At 48.2% G+C, this 19441-nt stretch overlaps 1 protein-coding gene across 2 annotated transcripts in view; it reads left to right on the forward strand.

Annotated features, from left to right (window-relative positions):
• Positions 1-19441, forward strand: part of GALNT7 (polypeptide N-acetylgalactosaminyltransferase 7) — a 74365-nt gene that overhangs the window by 2717 nt on the left and 52207 nt on the right. For both annotated transcript variants that reach the window (XM_010840246.1, XM_010840245.1), the window contains exon 2: positions 4181-4641. In XM_010840246.1, the coding sequence (XP_010838548.1) occupies positions 4205-4641 (437 nt within the window). In that variant the 5' untranslated portion in view covers positions 4181-4204. The remainder of the gene's footprint in view (positions 1-4180; positions 4642-19441) is intronic.

The following is a 19441-nucleotide window of genomic DNA, read 5'->3' on the forward strand; positions in this document are numbered from 1 at the left end:
TGAGTGGATGGGGGTTCCCAGCCCCGAGGTGGGGAAGACAGTGAATGAAGCAGGTGTGTGCCATGGAGTCACAGCAAGTTCATTCCCAGGCATCTTAAGTTTAGGTGCCACAGTGATCCCAGTAGAAATGTTCAGGAAGCCTTTGACCGTGAACCCAGAGATGAGAAGCAAGATGTGGGCTGAGGACACGGAGGGAGGAAGGATCAAATGAACCTGGTCACCTTGCTGGGGAGATGAAGAGATACTAGAGCGAGGAGGAGAACAGGCAGGCTCCTAACAGGTCTAAATGGAATACCAGGAGTCAAAGGCTAGGGACTTCCCTGGCAGTCCAGCAGTTAGGACTCTGCTTTCACTGCCAAGGGCCCAGGTTTGATCACTAGTCAGGGAACTAAGGAGAGAAGGCAATGGCAACCCACTCCAATGTGCCTGGAGAATCCCAGGGATGGGGGAACCTGGTGGGCTGCCATCTCTGGGTGGCACAGAGTTGGACAAAACTGAAGTGACTTAGCAGCAGCAGCAGCAGGGAACTAAGATCCACAAGTCACTTGGCGTGACCCAAAAATAGAAAAGTCAAAGGTTAGACAAAGGAAAGATCAAAACAGCTTTTGAAGGAAGATGAGCGTGAAGTTTGAATCCATTAAACATTCTCTTGTTGAGATGGGTGAGCCTGAGAAATGTTTATATTCGTGAGTCTCACATCAGCACCTGCCCACCGAACCACAACAGATGTCTCCTGCCTTGGGTACCCAAATTTCACTCACTGTTGTGTTCCACATTCTTCCCATAAGCAGCTTTCCTCCAGTGGAATATTAGACACCACAGAGGACGTCCTAGAACGGCTGATGACCTGTTCAGTCTACTTTTCTGAACCCATTTCCCTCCCCTCACTCTTTTCCTCTCCAGTTACTAGTTCACTGGAGCCTTGATGTGAAAAGTTGAAGGGAGAGACTGAGTCTTCCTCCTTTTTGTGGGGTTCTTGGTTCAACATCAACAACTTGAGTCTGGCATCTTAGAGTTTTATAAGGACTTCTCTATTTTAATTTGTTTATTGCAGTACTTCCCATGGGCTTCCCATGGTGGAGCTAGTGGTAAAGAACCTGCTTGGCAGTGCAGGAGACATAAGAGACGAGGGTTTGATCCCTGGGTCGGGAAGATCCCCTGGAGAAGGACATGGCAACCCACTCCAGTATTCTTACCTGGGAAACCCCATGGACAGAAGAGCCTGGCGGGCTGCATTCCATGGGCTCACAAAGAATCAGAATTGACTTAGCGACTAAATAGCAACAACAAGTGCCTGCTGCTTGACTCAGGCGTGCAGTGGTCAGAAGCCTGACGCAGAAGGCGTATCCACATGTACCTGAACAAAGGTATCACCCTTAGATGGTCGGACGGGGTGCCGCATGTTACACTTAGTTCTGTGCTATGGGATGAAATTTGTGGGAAAACTTTGAAATGGATCCAAAAGGCTACTGGGTGCATTTTCCAGCTCAGCTTTGCAGGTTATCTCATCCCTGCATGAACTCCAACCTGTTTCACAATCCTGTAAATGACAGAAAACTGATAGTAACCTGCAAGAGTCTTGTCCATTGAAATGGAAACCCTGTCGTGTGGAATGCAGTTGGTTATTGCCCTCTGGGTATGGACCAGTTTGACCAGTTTTGCGTCTATTTGTCAGTTCTTTGCAGTATTCTTGATGTTTATATATTTGTCTGTTCTTCACCAGGTCATTCAAAGGATTCACCTTTGAACTGGTTGTAACATCTTATGATTCCTTCTCAAAATTAATGGGTCAGTAAAAATCTGTGTCCCTTGTTCAGCAAAAAGTTCTCGTCATCCATGCCCATGTATGTTTATACCTGGAAGATTCACAAGGAAATGCTGGCTATAAGTGCCTGTACCAAAGGGAAGGCGAGAAGACTTGCCTTTCACGATATACCGTTAAGGATCCTATGAATGTTGTATCACATGCTTAGAGTATTACCTAAACAAAGAGATTGTTGTTCAGTTGCCAAGTCGTGTCTGACTCTGCAACCCCCTGGTCTGCAGCATGCCAGGCTTCCCTGTCTTTCACTATCTCCTGGAGTTTGCCTAAACTCATGTCCATCAAGTCAGTGATGCCATCCAACCATCTCACCCTCTGTCATCCCCTTCTCCTCCTGCCTTCAATCTTTCCCAGCATCAAAGTCTTTTCCAGTGAGTCAGCTCCTTACATCAGGTGGCCAAAATACTGAAGCTTCAGCATCAGTCCTTCCAATGAATACTCAGGGTTGATTTCCTTTAGGATTGACTCGTTTGATCTTGCAGTCCAACGGACTCTCAACATACATTTGTTAAGTTCCTTTTTGAACTCTCTCAAGTCAGTCCTCAGCTAGCCCTTACCAAAACTTTGACATTGACTAAATTCACATTTGAATTAGCTGACTTTCCAAAGAGACCCTTGTCTCTAAATAAACCACCACTGGACAGCAACCTGCCTATCAGCCTTACTTCTGCACTCTTCAAAGTCTTTAACTTGACTTTTCAAAATGGCTCTAACAGTAGAAAAATGTCGGTCAGACGGTATGAACTCTTTTATGACTGTCTTCAGGACTCGGGGATCCTGGCTTGACGAGGAGGGAGGGTGGCAGATCAGTTAGCCGGGTCTGCAGTCCTGGTTCTGCCCGGCTCACCCATTCCAGACCGGCCACACACAGCCTATAGCCTCCTTGTCTGGTTACAGCCGGCAGCCCTTCCTTTAAGCCATTGGAGCGCAAGCCTGCTGCATATTGAAAACACCTGGAGTGTTCTTAAAACTCCAAACGCTCCCACCCATTAAATCTTGGTGTCAGAGGGGTGGGACTCTGACGTCAGTGTATTTAAAGCCACTGAGGTGCATTTGATGTTGAGAAACGTGGCTGTACAAAGAGTGGCGCTGACTTAACAGAAACTTCACATGTGACCCCAGGGACAGAAGCATGCAGGGCTTCTGACAGGAAGATCTGTGCAGCTGACGAGGAGTGTCTGGACAGAAAGGAAGACCAACCTTCTGCAATATTCATGCACACAGAATCCGGTCTTCCTGGGGCCACCTTTGGACTGGGGCCAGCTAGGTCCTGGGTGTGGTTTAAGAGCTCTGTTAGCCTTGGTTTCAGTCGTCAGAGCTTGTTTTATAGTTCTGAACTCAGCTGAACTCTCCCAGAACAGAAATACTGAGGTGGGGGCCGTCAGGATCATATCCCAGCCCCCGTCCTCTGCCATCTGGGCCACTAAGCCAGCCTTGGGTGGGCTGACACCCAGCACCACCACCACCAGGTGGCCGTGGGACCGACAGAACGTCATACTCTTCATCCACCAGACAACTGGGAAAACCACACCAGACAACAGGACCTGTCGAGTGCCTGCTTTGGGCAAAGGTCTTAGAACCTCATTGCTCCAACCTGTTAACGACGTGCTTTGAAAGTGTTAGTCGCTCAGTCATATCTGACTCTTGTGACCCTGTGGACTATAGCCTGCCAGGCTCCTCTGTCCCTGGGATTCTCCAGGCCAGAATACTGGAGTGGGTTGCCATTCCCTTCTCTGAGGGATCATCCCGACCCAGGGATCGGACCCAGGGATCGAACCCGGGTCTCCTGTATTACAGGCAGATTCTTTACCACTGAGCCACCAGGGAAGCCCAGCAATGTGCTTTATTAAGGGGTTTTTGATAGAGAGTCGAGTTTATGAGGGGAGTAGTAAAAAATGCATCCACCCCTTTATTTTGGAATGGTAAGGCAAAGAATTGGGCTTCCCAGGTGCCTGAGTGGTAAAGAATCCACCTGTTAATGCAGGAGACCCCAGTTTGATCCCTGGGTTGGGAAGATCCCTGGAGAAGGAAGTGGCAACCCACTCCAGTATTCTCGCCTGGAGAATCCCATGGACACAGCAGCCTGGCGGGCTACAGTCCATGGGGTTGTAAAGATTTCGACATGACTAGCGACTAAACAACAACAGAGACAAAGAATTATTCAATTGCTGGTATGCTGTTCCTCGCCAGGAATGGTTTCCTCTAATGAGGGGTCCTGGTTCATGGCCTGCTTTAGTTCCATGATTCATAACATTTTATCATTGCCTGGGCTGTTTTTAAAATGTGCACATTGGTGTCATGAACTCTGCTGTGGTTGCCTTCACGTACTCACTCTATGCCCCCCTCCCTTTTGTGTAGGAAGACAGAGCTGTTAATAACCCCATGCCTGACAGAGCGGGCAACGGACTAGCCCTCGGGGATGACAGATTCAAACCCGTGGTGCCCTGGCCTCATGTGGAAGGCGTAGAAGTGGACTTGGAGTCTATTCGAAGAAGGAACAAGGCCAGACATGAACAAGAGCGCCGCCCCGGAGGAGAGAACCAGAAGGACATCATGCGGAGGCAATATCTCACGTTTAAACCCCAGACTTTCACCTACCGTGATCCTGTGCTCCGCCCGGGGGTCCTCGGTAACTTTGAGCCCAAAGAGCCTGAGCCTCCCGGAGTGGTCGGTGGGCCTGGAGAGAAAGCCAAGCCATTGGTTCTGGGACCAGAATTCAAACACGCAGTTCAAGCCAGCATTAAAGAGTTTGGATTTAACATGGTGGCTAGTGACATGATCTCCTTGGATCGCAGTGTCAACGACTTGCGACAAGAAGAGTAAGCACCCCTTCCTCCTCTTTCTAAACTGGGGGCACGGTTGTATGGATAGATACTGAGTTAGATTGTCAGTTACTGCAGGGGAATAAGAGGATCTTTGGTCCCCAAAATGGGCAGAAAGGGGAGAGCTCCCCATTTGTGTTATTTTATTTCGGGGGCGGCGTATAAAATTCTGGGGTCTTCTACACCTGTGCTGCTCAAAGTGTGGTCCCCAGACAGGCCCTGGTCAGAACGTCCCCTTCTCACAGCCCACAGTGAGAAATGAGCCTGTCCCAGGCATGGACTCACTATTAAGTGCGTTGTTTGGTTTTACCTGACAGTGTTTTAATAGCAGAGCTTTCTCAGCGCATGGCTTTTCCCTCTGTACCAAGCTCCCTGTCTCACTGTAGGATGGTAGACAGGAGAACTGCTGGTGATGCTCCTGAAACTAACTGGATGTTTGCCACCTTCCGTTTTTTTTATGTGAATCGGTCATACATATGTCCCCTTACTCTTGAGTCTCCCTTGCACCTCTCCCCCCGTCCCACCCCTTTAGGTCATCACAAAACACCCAGCTGAGCTCCCTGTGCTGTACAGCGAATTCCCACTAGTTATCTGTTTTACACTCAGCCCTGAAACTGGAAGTGGAAATTCCCGAGTACGTATAAAGGTGTCCTCAGACAGATGAAACCATGACCCACACGTTCAGGGCCTTCTCACGTAGTGTGATTTAAAACAAAGGGTTTCTAGCTCTTGGCTTTTGATTGTGGTGCCTACTGGATGAACTCAAAGCTGTTCTCTTTCAGTTTATTCAGCAACTGATTCTACTCAGAGGATCTAAGTATCTTCCATTATTGTGGATGCAAACATAATTCATGCCACTAGGGAACTTCCCAGGTGTCTTCCCAGTGAGGCGGGGTTAACATAGTCCTCATGTTAGGAGGTGAACGTAGCAGGCACAGGCATTACACAGACCCCACAGCAGCATCCTTTATGACCATGGAGTCGAATGCTGGACCTATCGGGGCTGCTCCGGAGGCTTCATATATTGATTTGGTAGGAGTGAAAGGGGTTGCATGAAAGATGCAGAGAAAAAAAGAAAGAGAAGAAGTAGAGAACCAGGGGGTGAGAGATATAACCTCTAGTACAGAGAAGAGTTGGAGGATCTCAGGGGGGCTGAAAAGGGAGGATGTGGGAACAGGTTGTTCCTGATCAAGGCAGAAATTTGCCTGGTTTCAGAGTTGCCACATTTAGAAAGAAAAAAAAAAAAAAGAAGTTCAGTCAAATTTAATTTCAGATAAATAATGAAAAATGTTTAGTATAAGTATACCCCCAAATAGTGTATGGGATATACTTATACATTGAAAATATTTGTTGCTTATCTGAAATCCAAATTTAACTGTGCATCCTGTATTTTATGGCAGCCCTCCTGGCAGGGGCTGCGCTTTTTGCTTGAACTGGCCGTGCACAGACCTTTGGGACCCTAAACAGAGTCTGTGGTCCCCACCTGGAGTGCCTGCCAGTTACTGGAGATAAGACTCGAACCTCAAGTCTGTCACTGGGGTTCTCAGACAACCTTGTGATGGTCTTCTCCTCACCTCCTCACCTTCTCCTGACGGGGAAGGAAAGAGGGGTACTTACTGACTTTCTGCTGTAGGCCAGGACTTAAACTGAGAGGGTTCCCACATATGAACGTGAAGTCTGAGGCTCAGTGCTGTGACTTCTTTTCTGTCTGCCCAGCAAGATGGCAGAGCTATGGTCCTACCCTGTAGCCCTTCTCTCTCCTCCACCCACACCTTCCTGGACCACATGCCTCAGGGCAGGGTTTGCTAGATGACAAGGTCCTGAAAGCGAGGTATTTGTCTTCTCCAGCTCCTTCCAGTAACTGATATCCAGGAGCTTGGCTGTGCCCAGCAGTGAACATCTGGGAAGACAATGAATAATAAAGGGGTGAATAAAGGAGTCTGCTGGGGTCAGACTTGGGCTCCACTACCAGACACGAGATCTTAGACCAGCTCCTTACCCCACAGCCCTCAGTAACCTGATCTGTAACATGGGTCTACCAGTACCTACCCCCCACATTGGGATTGGCATTGGGTTGGCATTTGGGATTGGGATTAAAGGACATAATAGACTAAGACTCTTATCACAGGCCTAGTGGTTAGAAACTTAAGAAGTAGTGGCTTTTTTTTTTTAATTGCTAGGGCACTTTCTTCAGGTCACGATTTGTCTAAACTACGTAACTTTGGGGTCCTCTGTTGCTTTTTGGAAAATGTGGGTGCCCCACACAGCCGTGTCCACATGACCTGTTTCTCCTTGCACTTTCATTGATGGCAAGGCCCTCATCCCTTTTGATAATCCCTGACACACCAGGTGCCTCTGAAGCCCCCGTCTCTCTGGGTCTTGCTCTTCTACAATCATCTTTCTTCCTGTCTTTCTCTCTTTTCTCCCTGCACGCTCCCTTCCTTTCTAATTTTCCTCTTGCCTCTAATCTCCCTTCCTCCCTCCTGCCAAGCCTTTTCACAGGCTGATCATCTCTTTGTTCTTTTTTCTGGCATAACTGGAGCACTGCTCAGAAATGAGATTATTGCATGTTCCAGCAAAGATTGTGGCCCCAGTCAGATAAAAGGACCAAGACTATCTTAACAAACTGCTCCTAAGCTCCTTTTTCAAATTCTATGCTAGTGAGAAAACTTATATTCAAAATCTTCAAACATCATAACTCCCAGAAAAAAGATTTTTTTAAACTGAATCCAGATGATTTTAAAAAATTTGATTCTTTCTCACCCTTTACAAAAAAATGGGATAGGCTTCTTTCCTGTTTGAACACTTTAAAATTCAGCATAGACTCATAAATAGTTTCTGAGTTGAGTTATTCACCAATTAGAACGTACTCAGTCTTAAAGACTTTTCTGCAAAATAAAAAGGTCAACAGCAAAGAAAGTGCTGCTAAGTTCTGCATTGTTATCTACCACGCATGTTAGCACCATCCTTCTGCTACACAGGCGGGCTTCCCAGGTGGCTCAGTGGTGAAGAATCTGCCCGCCAATGCAGGAGACACAGGTAGAGTCTGTGAATCAGGAAGATCCCTGGGAAGAGGAAGGAGGAAGTTTGCTCAAATTCATGTCCATTGAGTCAGTGATGCTATCTAACCATCTCATCCTCTTCCGCCCCCTTTGCCTTCTGCTTTCAGTCTTTCCCAGCAGCAGGGTCTTTCCTAGTGATCCAGTTTTCTTGCCTGGGAAATCCCACAGACAGGGGAGCCTGGCGGACTACCGTCCATGGGGTCACAAAGAGTCAGACTCAGCTTAGCAACTGAGCATGCACACATGTGCTCTACAGACAGTGCTGAAAGCATCTCATGCATTCATGTCACACATGCACACCCTCTTGAATACTCAGCCCTGTGGAGAACATTCCTCACGAGCCCTGAATTTCTGCAGCTGTGGGGTCTGATCAGCCTGCTTGCTCTCTGGCCTCCGCCACACACCTGCCATGCTTAGACACCCAGCTCTGGGCCATCTGTCCATCTGCGGCATCTGCCAGGGCTCACCTGCTCATTCCTGTGGCCGCTCCATCGTCCTTTCAGATGAAAATCTGGACAGGACCGCTCGCTGCTGCTGGGGTGACTCACCCTCATGTCTCTCGAAGTTTTGAATCCCATCCCCGAGCTGACTCACTTGCTGGCTGTTGATCGCTCGTTAGGAGAGTGAGTAACAGTGTTTTGAGTGAACCGGAGGCCTGCTTCTTTTTTTATAGACTAGAGCCAAGAATGACTTCACCTGCCTTCACACTTGTTTTCTATAAAAAAAAATGCACATGGCTCTCTGCAGGGATCAGCAGAGATGGAGCATCTCCAGTAAGCCAGGCGCTGTGCTGGCCCATCAGGAATGCAGTAAGAAGTGTGGTCCCTGCCTTCAGGGTGCTCGCCGTCCACCCGTGGGGGAAGGGAAAGGTCACTGTGATGTGAGAGCCTGAGGAGGGGAGGGGGCCCACGGCAAGTTACCGGGGGGTACACTAGAGACAGGCCCGAGGATGAGGGGCTTTCCTGGGAGAAGGTTACAAGTCTAGAGGACAGGACGGTAGGCAGGGACTGGGAGGAAGGCAGGTGCCGCGGCTCCCGTGGATCCCGCAGCAGGTGTGGAGATACAGCTGGAAGCTTAGGGAGGGTCGCGTTTGCAGGCCCCCAACACCCTCCACAGTCTGAGCTGAACGCAGTGCCGGGGAGACCACCTCCCAGAGGTTTAAGGAGAACTTGAGGAGTGTCAGGCTACTGGGGTATCCAGATTCTGCGGAGGGTGGGGGCCTGGTATTGCCATAGGAAATTGAGTGGAGTCCACAGAAGCAGACAAAGGAGATTCAGGGAGCAAATGAGAGTTAGAACGGGGTATGGGGGGGTGGGAAGGACGAATCAGGGAAGTCCAGAGACACAAAGAAGGACACAACTGCCCAAGGAGGGGCAAAGGGCAGAAGAACTGCTCTGCTGGGAGCTGCTGTGCCTGGACTTCGGCCTCAGGCAAAGCCCCACCCCACCTCTCAGAGCCCGCTGGAGCAGCCCATGTGTCACATCAGATCAGATCAGTCGCTCAGTTGTGTCCGACTCTTTGCAACCCCATGAATCGCAGCACGCCAGGCCTCCCTGTCCATCACCAACACCTGGAGTTCACTCAGACTCACGTCCATCGAGTCAGTGATGCCATCCAGCCATCTCATCCTCTGACGTCCTCTTCTCCTCTTGCCCCCAATCCCTCCCAGCATCAGAGTCTTTTTCAATGAGTCAACTCTTCGCATGAGGTGGCCAAAGTACTGGAGTTTCAGCTTTGTAGGAAGTGCAATTTGTGGTCTGTTAGATTTTCTTCTTGGAGAAGGAAATGGCAACTCACTCCAGTGTTCTTGCCTGGAGAATCCCAGGGACGGGGGAGCCTGGTGGACTGCCGTCTATGGGATCGTACAGAGTCGGATACGACTGACGTGACTTAGCAGACTTAGCAGAGCAGCAGATTTTCTTCTAATAAAGTGTAGAGTTTTATTTCCTTTACTGTGAACTCACTGCTGATGCAAATACATGGAAATTATTCTTGCCCTTTTCATGCCCAAGAAGACAGACAATCGGGGGATATAGAATCCAAGCTATTTTGTTTCAAACAAATGAATTAAATATTTTGACTAGTTGAGCAAATTCATCTGCTTCTCCTGTTTAACCTTTCCTCCTGCCTACACTCCTGTCGAATTTATGTTTTGTAGAAAGCTATCTCAGTTGCATTGACAGAGCGAAATAATAAAGTACCTCAAAAACTCTGAGAGCTATGCAAATGTTAATATGATTAATTGTTAATAACTTTGTTAAGCTTGTCTGTGGGAAACTGAGGCTTTTTTTTTTTTAAAGATATTACACATTGACATTCCTGCCTTATGCACTTGGTAATTCTATTCTTACCTGATACCAAAACACTGACGTTTATACTCTAATTTTATTTAAGGTAGCTGTGCTTGTGAGCTGTCTTCGTTCTCCATGTTAAAGGCTCTTTCTGATGCTCTTGTTTAGAATATAGAGCTTTAATTTATCAAATAGTTGCTATTAATATTTTCAAATTATGCTACGGAGTTCTTTTCTAATTTCTGTTTCTATACATCGTGACCCATGGGTTTCAGTTAACACTGACTAGAAGTGTAAGGAGCTGCTCATAAGAGATGAAAACGAATATTAGAATAATCTATATATGATGTACATGGGGCTTTCCAGGTGGCATTAGTGGTAAAGAACCCACCTGAAAATGCACAGGTTCGATTCCTGGGTCAGGAAGATCCCCTGAAGATCCCCTGGCAACCCACTCCAGTATTCTTGCCTGGGGAATCCCATGTACAGAGGAGCCTGGCAGGCTACGGTCCACAGGGTTGCAAAGAGTAGGACACAACTGAAGCAACTTAGCACAGCATAGCACATAAATGATGTACGTGCATGTATGTGTGAATCACATAAGTGCACCATGAACTCGGTGCTTTATCCTAGTTTCTGTTAGCACATGTGTGCTGGTTCCACACAACCCCATCCAAAAACAGGTCACAGTCACTCACACTCGCTCCTTTCCCCTCTTGGACTGCCCAAAGCACATCTCATTTCTCAGAGTACAGTATGGCAGCCGTAGAGCTAACCCTGCATGCAGGAAGCACATCTTAAATTGGTTTCGGATGACCCACAATGGACGTGCTGCTGCTTTTGCATACAGAAAGTATTGCTTTCTAACTGGCCTGAAAGTTTCTGCTCTTGGAAGCCACTTTCTGTGAGGTCAGAGATTTTCCTCATTAACTTTAAAAATAAATGGTGTTCTGATACCTAGTTTCTTCTTTCTCTTCTAAACACACACACACATATATGTCTGAACATAGACACACATCTGAACACAGACACATCTAAACACACATACACACACACACACACACTGCACTCTGGAATTTTCTGAGTGACAGGGGCACAGGTGATTGTTGTTTGAGGCCCTACTGACCACAGGAGACAAAACTGGAATTATTGTAGAGGTTGGGGTAACTTAGGTCACCCCAGCTTGCACAGCAGTTTAGAGGGATGCCTCCAGAAACTGGACACGAGGTCATCTGTTGCTCCAGGCTCCCCATGAGCAGAGCAGCAGCACCTTTGAGCCCCTGCTCCTCCTCAATAGCCTGTCGGGGTGGTTCCACCCCTTGTGGGAACATCCCTGCATGCTGAGGCCTGGTTTGGTAAATGAGGTCCCTCCCACTAATACAACTTCATTTCCCCTCAAAGCTCCACCACCTAGTTATAGAAGGATACAGTTTGCTTGGTAAAAAATTACAAACCCAGATTGCTTGTTTCATTTTTCCACAACCCTCCACCTCCAACCAGGGATTTAGAGTCAGTTCCCTGAATGTTAGGAAGAGAAATGTTCATGAAGGTGCCATGAGGTACCCCAGAGCAGCCCAGCCTGGTGACAGACCATGCCAGGGAGACCTTCTCTCCAGGGTGAGTTTCCTGCCCATCTGGAGAACTGGCATGAAGATTAAGTGGGGGGTGGGGGGGAGTGGTACCCTGTCCCACTGGAGCAGCTGAGTTTTGGAGCTAATGGTCTTTTCAGAGTTTGGTCATTATCCTGACCAAACCCTGAACTTGCCTGGACTGAAGAAAGAGCCTGGAGTCAGCAGCTGAGACATCAGTCGTTCCATGGATGGGGGAGCTTACACACCACTAGCCAGCTCCTGGGGTGTCAGACATCCCACCTCGGGTGGCAGATGGTGGGCAGAACAAGGTGGCAGGCTTCACTGGGGCGGGCAGGGGAGACTGAGGTTGGCAGTCATAGGAGGGATTGAAATGAGGTGGGCTCATCAGTTACCTGAGGACTTCCCTGGTGGTTCAGACGGTAAAGCGTCTGTCTACAAAGCGGGAGACCCAGGTTTGATCCCTGGGTCGGGAAAATCCCCTGGAGAAGGAAATGGCAACCCACTCCAGTATTCTGGCCTGGAAAATCCCATGGACAGAGGAGCCTGGTAGGCTATGGTCCATGGGGTTGCAAAGACACGACTGAGCGACTTCACTTTCATCAGTTACCAGGGAAACCAGCAGAGGAGCACACCCCTCACGGCCCCTTTGATCAACTGTCTCAGTGGCGATGTTCTGATACAAAGATTAGAGCAACCTCTAGCCGGGCCCGGGTGGGTACACAGGCATTTACTGATCAGGCCCAGTGATGAGCCGGGGAGGTCAGCCAGGTGAGTGGGTGTAAGAGAGGTGGGATGGGTGGGGCAGAGCTGTCCTGGGGGCCTGGCCGTGCACTCGGGCAGTTCTGACGGCTCCTGCCCAGGACAGCAGGTCCCCGGGAGTCAGTGCACTATGTTTTCTCAAGTGGGGGCCATGCGGGGAGCAACAAGAAGGACTTATAGGATTCCCAGGAGGCACTTCTTAGTCACCTTTGCTCACTTTAAGACAGATAGGTAAGAAATGCACTTAGTATCAGATAGAATTACTCTTTCGTCATCCTTGCAACATGTAAGGTGAACAGTGCTAAATTGTGGAAAGGCCAAAGTAATTCCATGGGTTAAAATGATATAAAAATAGTTTAACTTCAGTAATATCGTCCAGTTCACTGCTGGGAAATGGCCACGGTTTTGCTTTCCTCATCCCAAAATCCTAGAGGGAGTGTCCGCAGTCCCAAATGTAGCTAATGTGGAGAAGATTGCCATTTTTAGTTACCTCAGTAACTCCTTTCAGGGGCTTTCCAGGTGGCTTTAGTGGTAAAGAACACGCCTGCCAATGCAGGAGATCTGGGTTGGATCCCTGGGTGGGGAAAATCCCCTGGAGGAGGAAATGGCAACCCTGGAGAAGGAAATGGTATTCTTAGCTGGGAAATCCCATGGACAGAGGAGCCTGGCAGGCTACAGTCCACGGGGTCACAAAGAGTTGGACAGGACTGAAGCTACTTAGCACACATGCAACTCCTTTTAGAAGGAGCACTGCCATTTCGATCGAAAGGAAAACATCCACACCTTCTCCAGAATGGCAAGCCCCAGCAGGCACATAACTGGCAGAAAGGGCTCTGGAGAAAGATGTGAACATCTGAGCTCCGTATTCCTAGGACTGTCCCCGCAGAGGAAGGGGCTGGGGGGGCGGATCTTCACTCTTGCCTTATCTTTAGTGAGGCGGGAGCTCCCCCTAGAGGCGGATGGACTCAGTGCAGCCCTGCCGGGGCTTCTCTCAGTGAGGGCAGTAGGAGGGGGTTCAGGAAGGCAGAGAACTCCTTCCTGAAAATAACATGGGGGGTTCTTATTGAAATCCAAGAAGAGTTTGTGTTGAAAAAGAGATGGAGCCTCCTAGATTAGGGTTTGGCTGGTCCTGTCCCTCCTTTTTTGAAGAACGTAGGGAAAACCACTGGACCATTTAGGTATGACCTAAATCAAATCCCTTGTGACTATACAGTGGAAGTGACAAATAGATTTAAGGGACTAGATCTGATAGATAGAGTGCCTGATGAACTATGGACAGAGGTTCATGACATAGTACAGGAGACAGGGATCAAGAACATCCCCAAGAAAAAGAAATGCAAAAAAGTAAAATGGCTGTCTGAGGAGGCCTTACAAATACCTGTGAAAAGAAGAGAAGTGAAAAGCAAAGGAGAAAAGGAAAGATATACCCATTTGAATGCAGAGTTCCAAAGAATAGCAAGGAGAGATACGAAAGCCTTCAGCAATCAGTGCAAAGAAATAGAGGAAAACAATAGAATGGGAAAGACTAGAGATCTCCTCAAGAAAATTAGAGATACCAAGGGAACATTTCATGCAAAGATGGGCACAATAAAGGACAGAAATGGTATGGACTTATCAGAAGCAGAAGATATTAAGAAGACGTGGCGAGAATACACAGAAGAACTGTACAAAAAAGAACTTCCTGACCCAGATAATCACGATGGTATGATCACTCATCTAGAGCCAGACATCCTGGAATGTGAAGTCAAGTGGGTCTTAGGAAGCATCACTATGAACAAAGCTAGTGAAAGTGATAGAATTCCAGATGAGCTATTTCAAATCCTGAAAGATGATGTTGTGAAAGTGCTACACTCAACATGCCAGCTAATTTGGAAGACTCAGCAGTGGCCACAGGACTGGAAAAGGTCAGTTTTCATTCCAATCCCAAAGAAAAGCAATGCCAAAGAATGCTCAAACTACCACACAATTACACTCATCTCACACGCTAGTAAAGTAATGCTCAAAATTCTCCAAGCCAGGCTTCAGCAATACGTGAACCATGAACTTCCAGATGTTCAAGCTGGTTTTAGAAAAGGTAGAGGAACCAGAGATCAAATTGCCAACATCTGTTGGATTATTGAAAAAGCAAGAGAATTCCAGAAAAACATCTATTTTTGCTTTATTGACTATGCCAAAGCCTTTGACTGTGTGGATCACAATAAACTGTGGAAAATTCTGAAAGAGATGGAAGTACCAGACCACCTGAACTGCCTCTTGAGAAATCTGTATTCAGGCCAGGAAGCAACAGTTAGAACTGGACATGGAACAACAGACTGGTTCCAAATAGGAAAAGGAGTTATGTCAAGGCTGCATATTGTCACCGTGCTTATTTAACTTATATGCAGAGTACATCATGAGAAATGCTGGGCTGGAGGAAGCACAAGCTGGAATCAAGATTGCTGGGAGAAATATCAATAACATCAGATATGCAGATAACACCACCCTTATGGCAGAAAGTGAAGAAGAACTGAAGAGTCTCTTGATAAAAGTGAGAGAGGAGAGTGAAAAAGTTGGCTTAAAGCTTAACATTCAAAAAACTAAGATCATGGCATCTGGTCCCATCACTTCATAGGAAATAGATGGGGAAACAGTGGAAACTGGCAGAATTTATTTTTCTGGGCTCCAAAATCACTGCAGATGGTGACTGCAGCCATGAAATTAAAAGACACTTGCTCCTTGGAAAAAAAGCTATGACCAACCTAGAGAGCATATTGAAAAGCAGAGACGTTACTTTGTCAACAAACGTCTGTCTAGTCAAGGCTATGGTTTTTCCAGTAGTCATGTATGGATGTGAGAATTGGACTATAAAGACAGCTGAGCACTGCAGAATTGATGCTTTTGAACTGTGGTGTTGGAGAAGACTCTTGAGAGTCCCTAGGACTGCAAGGAGATCTAGCCAGTCCATCCTAAAGGAGATCAGTCCTGAATATTCATTGGAGGGACTGATGCTGAAGCTGAAACTCCAATACTTTGGTCAGCTGATGTGAAGAGCTGACTCATTTGAAAAGACCCTGATGCTGGGAAAGATTGAAGGCAGGAGGAGAAGGAGACGACAGAGGATAAGATGGTTGGATGGCATCACCGACTCAATGGACATGAGTTTGAGTAAGCTCTGGGAATGGGTGATGGACAGGGAGGCCTGGCGTGCTGTGGTTCATGGGGCCTCAAAGAGTCAGGCACGACCGAGTGACTGAACTGAACTGTCCCTGCGGTGCAGCCTGGGTGTCGCCGGGTGGGGGCTGGGGGGAGGCCGCGGGGGGGCGGAGACTGAGGAGAAGGTGTGCTGGGGTCCTGTGCCATCACCGAGGACATGCAGTTTCCAGCCTCGGAGTTCATTTACACTTATTCCTATGGTTTGGGGGAAATATTTCTCAGTTGCTTGCTTTATTTATTGGCCATGCCACAAAGTTTATGGGATCTTAGTTCCCCGACTAGGGATTGAACCCAGACTCTCAGCAGTGAAAGCAGAGTCCCAACCACTGGACCATCAGGGAAGTCCCTCTCAGTCATCTTAAAATGAGGTCTAAACTTGTCTTCTACTCCCACGTCATGAACTGTCGTGGCCATGCTGATCCGTTCTCCTTCGCTGCTGCCGCAGCTGATGAACACAGGGCACTCAGTTAACGCCTTATCCGCTTACGGAGCGCCTGCTGGGCGTCTGGTAGCCTACTGTGTTCTCCCACACAGTCCCCCTTCTTAGAGCTATGCTGAAACAGCGCAGGTTTTTTTTTTCCCCTCTGTGCTTACAGAGGACAGAACTGAGGCTCAGAAGCAGATAAGTTGAAGGTCGTATAACTAGAAGTTTGGGGTGGTGGCACCCCGCTTCTGGCTTCCACACCCCATTGCCTTGTTAGTGATGATAAACTAATGGCCGGGGGTGTGTTGTACAAGTGCACGTGTGCTAAGTTTGCTTCAGTCGAGTCCAGCTGTTTGCAACTGTGTGGACTGTAGCCCACCAGGTTCCTCCGTCCATGCGGATTCTCCAGGCAAGAATACTGGAGTGGGTTGCCGTACCCTCCTCAAGGGGATCTTCCCGACCCAGGGATGGAACCTGTGTCTCTTATGGCTCCTGCATTGGCAGGCAGGTTCTTTACCACTAGCGCCACCTGGGAAGCCCCTCATTGCAGTATATACAGCACATTAACTTTTTTTTTTTTTTTAAGGTGGAAGGAGCTTCTTTTTAAAATGGTTTTTTAATTTAATTTGAGGGTTCAGGATGGATTTTCTTTTAAAAATTTAAAATAAATAAAAAATAAAAATAAAAATAAAACCAGCTTGAAAAAAATAAATAAATAAAATGGTTTTTTTAATTTAATTTATTTATCTATTGGCTGCACTGGGTCTCTGTTGCTGTGTGGCTTTCTCTAGTCATGGCGAACAAGTGGTATTCTCTAGTTGTCGGGGGCGGGGGAGGAGCTGCAGAACATGAGCTCTAAGTGTGCAGGCTTGGTAGTTGTGGTGCAAGGGCTTAGCTGCTCCGAGGCATGTGGGATCTTCCCAGATCAGGGATTGAACCTGTGTCTCTTGCATTGGCAGGGGGGTCCTTTACCACTGAGCCAACAGGGAAGCCTGCACTTTTTTTAAAGAGGAAAACAGAAAGTTAGAAAAAGGTAAAAGGGCAAAGGTTTTTCTCTCATTGCCGCAGAAATCTGTCCTGCTCCTCGGCCACGTGTTCTGCATCTCAGCACTATTGGCGGCCTTTGCAGGCGGGCCGTCCTGTGCCTTGTGGGTGGTTAGCAGCATCTCTGGGATCTCTCCACCCGATGCCCATGGCACACACAGCTCCTCCCTGTCCCCAGCCGTGACAACCTGAGTGTCCCCAGACTCCACCACATGTGCCCTGCAGGGCAGAGTCTCCCCTGGTTGATAATCGCTGCTCTGCAGGGCCAGTCACCACAATGCTGAGTGGAGGGGGACGGACCAGGGCCAGGGAGGGTAACACGATGGAAAAAACAGATGAGACTTACAGCCTTTGGGGGAGACAGCAGGCAGAGGTCTGTGACATAGCCGAATAAATAAATGTAAAATGAAGTTCGTTATTAGCCGTGAGGGTTTTGTGATGGACTTCAGAACACCTGTGGCCGAACACGCAGACGTATTGGTGGTATTTCAGTAATTGTTTGTGGGCACACAAAAGCTTTTTAAGAGGAAGATATAGCAACTTGAGGACATGCATTGATTATTTTTACTCTCCCCATTCCATTAAAAAAAAAAAAAAAAGAGTCTTCTATATAATACCTGAGTAGTCACAAGGCATTTATTATTTCTGTTCTAATGATTACAAAACTTTGAGCAGATACACAGAGGAATCAGAGGAATGCAGTCAAAGCTGAAGTAACTTAAGATGTGAGTGGTTATGATACAAGATAGTATGTCCTTGACAAGACAAAACCAACCCGGCAGGGCGTTTGAACTGTCTTGTTTTTCCCGTCAGTTTCCACCATGAAGTGCGATGTGTGGGTGACATACCTCTGGTTGTTGCTTCTGTGTCTCTGCCCTCATCGGGCAGGAATTCTCTGAGGACACATTCCCCGCAGTCCACTCTCTCTCTCTCTTTTTTTTTTTTTTTTTTGGCCATACTTTGAAATGTGGGAACTTAGTCCCCTAACCAGGGATCCAGTCCATAGCCTCTGCATTGGAAGCTTGGAGTCTTAACCACGGGATTCCCAGGGAAGTCCCCCGCGGCCCACTCTGAGTCTCAGTGTCCCCATCCATGAAGAAAGGGAGTCTCCAGTGTTTTTAGCTGATTTCTGGCACAGAATCTGCAGAATCCTCTCTCCCTGTGGCTCCCTGGGGAGCATCTCCGTGCACTGGTCCTCCCATCTCCTTGAAACCCCCAGGCTCCCCTGTCCAGTTTGGAAACCACTCGATTAGGCATCCACCGAGGTCTGTTCCCTTTTCCGGGTAGTTTTCTCTATGTTTCTGCATCCTCCCCGAGTCTTCCTAATGTGTCTATAGATGCAAAGCTGAGCAAAACTGGTGTGCAGCAGTTGCCACTCTGGCTTAGCAGGGTGTGGGCGCCATCACTTATCCCTAGCCCCAGCCAGGGCGGGGGTACCCTGGCCCTGCAAGGTGTGACCACTCTTCTTAGAAAGTCACAACAGACATAGGATCAGGGCAGACACTTGCTGCTCTGCTTCCAGCCCTGCAGCCACAGGCCCTAGGGGTGAGGGTGGGATAAAGCCGGTCCCCAACCCTGTGCCTGCCCACAGGAGGCATCTGGTCCTCCCAGGCCTCTCACTACCCTCATAAAAGACCAGGGAGGCCTGCTCTTCAGAGAGTCATTCAAGTGTGTTATCTGTGATGCATGTTTATGAAGCATCTTTACAGTAATAAAGTGTTCTACTTAGGAGCAAAGCAAACATAATAGTGTATTATCAATTACAAAGTGACTCTCTCTTTAACTAGAGGCACTTAAAATCCTGTCCCTTTGTAGCAGGGGCCTCTGCTTAGATCTGAGTTGGAAAAAGACACTTCAGGGAGAGCAGGGGGCAGGTGGGTGTGGTCCCCGAGCAGAGGGTCTGTGTTAAGGGATAGGGCAGATCCGCCATCAGTGTGAGGTCCTGTCACCTGGACCGGCCTCCAGCCCATGCCGAGGAGATGCTGTGAAGGAGCAATCCCCCAAATTGTCCATGGATCTCCACACTTCAGGGTGTGTTGAAGCTGGCAGCCCCCACCTGGTGGGTTCTGCAGTGGCCTTACCCTGGAGAGGGTGTGGCAGCGGGTGGAGCCTGAGCCTGAGGAGATGGAGCCTCAGGTGCCTGGGAGCCCCGAGCCCATGCGTGCAGCGAGGCATGGACCTCTCACAGCTGAGATGAGTCAGAGAGCTTGGACCTCTTCTTGGCCGATATGGGTGATAGACATACACACTCTATTTCCTGGTGAGTATTAAATCTGATGTTGTTGTTGTTTAGTTACTCATTCAGTTCAGTTAGTTCAGTCGCTCAGTCGTGTCCGACTCTTTGCAACCCCATGAATCGCAGCACGCCAGGCCTCCCTGTCCATCACCAACTCCCAGAGTTCACTCAAACTCACGTCCATCGAGTCGGTGGAT

The sequence above is a fragment of the Bison bison genome, unplaced genomic scaffold (assembly GCF_000754665.1).
Source record: "Bison bison bison isolate TAMUID 2011002044 unplaced genomic scaffold, Bison_UMD1.0 scf7180017864143, whole genome shotgun sequence".
Classification (NCBI taxonomy): Eukaryota; Metazoa; Chordata; class Mammalia; order Artiodactyla; family Bovidae; genus Bison; species Bison bison.